The 5,697-nt window shown below is 43.1% G+C and overlaps 1 protein-coding gene across 1 annotated transcript; it reads left to right on the plus strand.

The window, feature by feature from the left end:
* Positions 1-2,189: 2,189 nt before the first annotated feature.
* LOC127327463 (putative F-box/kelch-repeat protein At1g13200) lies at positions 2,190-5,254 on the plus strand. The gene is made up of 2 exons (XM_051354234.2): positions 2,190-2,607; positions 3,270-5,254. The coding sequence occupies exon 2, from the start codon at positions 3,334-3,336 to the stop codon at positions 4,882-4,884; it is 1,551 nt and encodes a 516-aa protein (XP_051210194.1). The 5' UTR covers positions 2,190-2,607; positions 3,270-3,333; the 3' UTR covers positions 4,885-5,254.
* The last annotated feature ends 443 nt before the right edge of the window (positions 5,255-5,697 follow it).

Here is a 5,697-nt window from a genome sequence, read left to right on the forward strand (position 1 = left end):
AGCACCTCAACCACATGGAGAAATTTTCACTGCTGTTGAACCACCGATTAATCTAAAGGGCAAATATCCATAAATTCTTCACTAGACCTGCCATCGATGTCACCATTGCGCACGCGTTGCCACCCCCTACATGCATCCATTAATACACAACTGTTGTCAAGACCCGCTGCACCATGTTGTAGTTAATGCGTCATATACAACATAATAATGTTCAATACATCATGTTGTAGTTGTTGAAAGTACAACAATAAGGTGTATCACTCAGACACAGTAACAATGTAAATTTCGGGCTTATATGCTAGTCTTATGGAGAAGGTTGGCATACACTAAGACAAAATTGACACCATGATGTTTTCTTGAATATGTTTAGATGCCTCGTATGGTGTGCAAATTGAAGGAGGCTAGAGTCAAATCAAGTCGTATCAGTGTGCCCCAAAACACTCTCCTCAAGGTCTGATTTGGGACAAATCAAATCTTTCCAAACTGGACCTTAGAGTTCCATGAAGCAAGTCTTGGGCTCTAGTGGCACCCATTTGAATCCACTGATCAGAGAGTGGTTTATTACACACTACATTCCAGTCTTTTATAGCTGCTTGATAAAGGACCAAGACAACCCTTATTTATTTGGTAGGTGGGAGAGGTGTCATGTGTTCATCTTTTGTCCACTAGTATATGGTGAACTAGGGTGAGGGGACGTGGTGTATAGTCCACCGTGGACTGGCCCACACCTATTCCTCCACCTAATGGGCTCATTTGATTGGGCATTTATATTTTGATTTCTTCATTTTATTTTTCGCTTTGCTTTGACTTTGTTGACAATGACTTGTCTCTCAGACTATCTTGACTTTGTAAATTTGCCACTTGGTTGCCACATAGGATTTGTTAGATCCCCGGTAGGATTATTAAACCCCACAAATATCACATACAAAATAATGTACATGAAAGTACATTCATAGGAAATAGTAAAATACAGTGCTTCTCTTAAATTTAGCTAGGGTTTGCCATCTTCGACAAGCCTTGTTCAATGGGTCACCTACATTAAAACATTGTGTGACATGTTTAACAGACATCCATGACTCATCTTGGGGCTTGAAGTATTTAACCTTCACTGACTCAAAGATTGTTGGTGGAGGATGCACACTCATAGTGAAGTTATGATCTTCGACCTTGACATATTTCACCTATCATACACGTAACATGGGGATCCTAGATATGTTGTAGCTACGTTCCCAAATATATTTGATCATGTCGAAGTACCTGAGTCTTTGACCATGTAGAAGTACCCTACTCTTTGTTTATGTTGACGTACCTAGCCTTCTTCCTCAATTACTGGATCTAACATCAAGGATTGGCCCACTGTTCTGCTATACACGTCCTCGTTCTTGGGCATATATGTATAATGTGTATTTGTTGATATCGTATCGATGAAATGTTAGGATGTCGCTCTCCAGTTCTCTAGACAAGCTTTTACATACCTATTCATGTTCATTTATCACTGGCCTTCTATTGATGCTCTCTTCGTGCCATAGCCTCTTGGGTGAAAGTACCTTTCGACTTTGAGGTCTATCAATTTAGCGCTTCACAAGTTCACGACACCATTGTACCTTTTCAACGAGCACATGTTGTGTAGACACACAAGACATACGGGAGATTATTCCCAGAAGGATATGTATCATAAGGTGAACAATGATATCAAATAATGATGGAATGGAAATATATCTCTAATCATAGGCGGACCCAAGAGAATTTTGAAGCCTGGGAAAACAAGCTTAGTGTGCAAATTTTAGGCTTGCCAGCCGGAAGCCCGGGCGGCTGCCCGAGCAATATGTATGCTAGATTCGCCTATGTCTCTAGTTTGTATGGTATGTTAGATCTCATCCTTCAAAATAATGGCACACCCCCTCGTGCTTAAATTTTGAGCGTTCATATTCGATAAAATCAGTATTTTGTTTGAATAAATAATACTCTCTCTTATCTAAATTAAGTAACGTCATTTTTTTCTAGATACATCAACAAACGTAGCTCGTACATCCGTATCTAGATAAAGTAAAATTAATTAATTTGGATAAAAAAAGTACGCAAAATAAAATGGAAAGAACATCGTTCTATCTCTATTCAATCGGTTTCCACTGTACCCCTCTCTATTATAGGTAGAGATAAATAGCAAACTTTCCCTTGAAAGAATGATCAATTTGGAGGAATAGATACAAACTTTAAGGGTCTAGGGTTTAGGCCCGACGTGGCAGATCAGGACTCAACCAGCAACAGATCTGTTTTAAAGTATCCCCTGTTTTAATCCCGATTGAAAGATAACAAAAGAATTCATCGCCCGTGCGTGCGAGTCCGCCGTTCCTCCGCCCGCCGAAGAACTCGCCGGAAGAAAATCCATCCATCCGCTATCCCGGACGCCGATTCCTGCCACGGTTCGTCGGTATGGTATCGATCTCCGCCTGTTCGTTTTTCTTTCTTGATCCTGTTTTCTCTCTTCCTTGCTGCGTGTTACTCCTTCTACTCGTCGATAAAGATCCCCTCCGCCGGCCGGAGCCGCCTGGACCTGTAGAGAATATCAATTTCTTCCCGGACGACGTAGATTCCTTCTTTTCCTTGGTAAGGCGGCCCTCTATTACTTGCATAGATTACTCTCCGGTGATTTATTTGTTTCTTGCTCTGAACATTCGTCAAATTGGCCTTATTATAGATCGATCTATTCTAGGTTGACCTCATCAACCAGCTGATATAGTAGTATTAATTTGTGTAACGATCACTGAGGGGATGGGTTTCCGTACCTTAATTTTGTAACTGATTGTACTGTAGTACTATCCAGGCCCCTGGTACTATCAAAGTTCCCCCAGTCTATTTTGTGTATCTATTAACTTCAACTAATGCAAGAATGGCATGTTGTTTACTAAAAGAATTGGAATTAAACTAAAATTTAGGGTTGAAGGTCTGGTACATGATATATCTATTTGTGGGCTGGCCCCTTCAAACGACAGTACTAGTTTGTACAATAATCACCAAGGGGAGCAGGGTCCCCGCCTTAATTTTGTAACCAATATTACTACTATCCAAGTTCCTTCAGTGTATTTTGCATACCTATTTAGATAGAAATTCGGTGTGTCTATTAGCTTCATCTAACGAACAGTAGCCTGTTAACTCGATGGATTCAAAGTAAAACTAAAATTCAGTTTAAGTTTGCTCCTGCTGATCATATGACTTGAGCTTTGATCCAATAATATTGATAACATTTACCTGCGTTAATTTCATTGCAGACCGTATCTTCTCTCCAAGTTACCTGATTGGTTGGAAGCAGCTGACATTGAGGGAGTGGAGGTGATGACGACAGGCATGATGGTGTGCAACAGCGAGAAAAAGGAAAATGCCATGCCAAGCAGCAAGCGTCAGAAGGCTGTTGTGCCTGGCTGCAGGCCGTCAGTTGCGGAGGACATAGTGACAGAGGTGCTGTTGCGGCTTCCCATCAAATCCGTTGTCCGCTTCCGGGCCGTCTGCCGCTCCTGGGCCACGTTGCTCTCCTCCGAGGAGTTCTGCAGACTACACCGGCTGATCAACAAGGCGGTGGGAGTGCCGTTGAAGCTGATGTACTTCTCCCCTACCCAAAGGTTTGACACAACTGCGGCGTACTCCTGCTCGCTGTCGCCAGGCCCCAGAGATAACCAGCTGTTGTTCACCCTTGACTACGCTCACGGCAGCTGGGTGGAAGTGCTGACACCTGCACCGTGCCATGGCCTCAACCTCCTGTACGATGCTCTCGCCAGGGCATACTACATTTGCAATGCAGCCACACGGACAGTCGTGCGTCTGCCACCTTCTGGAGATGCGGCAGCCCATAGGATGAGTACCGGACTGGGATTCGATGCCCGTACAAGGGAGTACAAAGTGGTGAGATTGATCAATGGGATACGCCTGTCCCATGAGCATGATACAATCAGGTGTGAGGTGTACGTGCCTGGAGGCAGCCATGGGGATTGCTGGAGGCCGGCTGCCAGAGGGTTGCCCTTTGGACTGCGCAGATATGCAATCTCTGCCGCAGATGATAAGAGGTTATCACCCGTGTTTGCAAACGGATTCCTGCACTGGTTGATCCAGCCATACCATGAATTCGAACGGATAAGAGGTGCCATTTTGTACTTTTCTGTCACGGAAGAGACCTTCAGATGTGTCCGATCACCCCCCGTCCCGGCATCAAAATTCGGGCAGAAACCTCTGTTCATAGCACAATCAGGATTTTACATGCACTGGTCTCCGCAAACACCAGCAGGGCACCTAGTGGAGATGGATAGCCAACTGTGTCTAGTTCGAGATCTCCGCAATGACCCTTATCATAGCACCGTGCAGATTTGGAGGCTGCTAGATTATAGCTCTGGTGATTGGTCATTGGATCATCAAATCGATTTATCAGGGTACATCATGAGGAGAGAATTGCGTGAGCCACAATCTGTGAGAGTTATTGGCTCTATTGATAATGGCAGGTCAGGGAAGAAGATAGTCATCACTACTTGCAAGCACAAGGTTCACGAGAAATTTGAAAAAAAGGTACACACATATGACCTGAGTACTAAGGATCTGTACACCATTCTTTCGGTCACCGAGACAAGCAAGTCAAGATACGGATCTCTTCCCTATAATCCACCTGCTTCAGGATTCAGTTTATTTGAAGACTGCCTTGCTCCATTGCATAAAACAGATGAAGAGTTAGAGTTGTCACCTGCTACGGTTAAGGCAGTTAAAGAGATCCTAATCCGCCTCCCAGCTAAATCGGTCATACAGTCCAAACTGATCTGCAAGCAGTGGCTCAGGTTGATCAATAGTGAAAGCTTCATCAAGTCGTACACTGAGCATAGGAACATAGCAGAAGGCCAAAGCTAATGCTTGCGGGAAAGGGATTCAACACAGGCAGACGGTTGCCATACTGCTGATACATCGTTGAGTGGTAGCATTTGCAGCATCATATATGCTGGTTATATTAAGCATTGTTTTTTCAGTACCCTGCTTGCATGTGGTCGAACTGCAACACCAGTTTTTTATGTTCTATTTTTAGTTTTAAGATGGTGATTTCCTAGTACTCCTTCTGTGAGTACATTCTTATGGATGTTTGTTTTTCAACATAATTGGTGTGTTCCCATAGCTCATACGTGTTGCTATGGTAGAAACTTTGAATTCATTGCAAGTAGAACAAGAACTCAAATCCATAAACTCTCAGAGGGGGTTGTTGTTCTGGTTTTGACATGTAGACATTGCAGTATTTTTTTTGTCCTGTCACCGCCTCTTTGTTTATTCCAGGTCACTGCTGTTGATGGTCTGAAACAGAACTTCAGGCCGCTGGACCAGGTCTACTCAGTGGCGTGTCATTTGAATTACACAAACCTGCAGCTCACGGCGTAAATAGACATATGTAGTAGTAGTAGTGCAGAATAATGTAGGCAATATCCACCTTTTCTAAATGCAGAGATTGTATATGTACTTTCGATATACATTGCTGACAACTGATGTGGTGTTATTTTTTGTTTTTAATTGGTAATTAATTATTTGTGGTGATCTCAAACTGGTGAACAAGTGATTGTTAGGCGACAAGAAACACACAGAAAAAAATGGACAAATAACAAAATCACTACATTGAGCATGTAGAGCAAACCGAGTTGTACACAGTACTGTGGCATGTTAAGTCAGGCATGCGTACAA

The sequence above is a fragment of the Lolium perenne genome, chromosome 1, assembly GCF_019359855.2.
Source record: "Lolium perenne isolate Kyuss_39 chromosome 1, Kyuss_2.0, whole genome shotgun sequence".
Taxonomy (NCBI): Eukaryota; Viridiplantae; Streptophyta; class Magnoliopsida; order Poales; family Poaceae; genus Lolium; species Lolium perenne.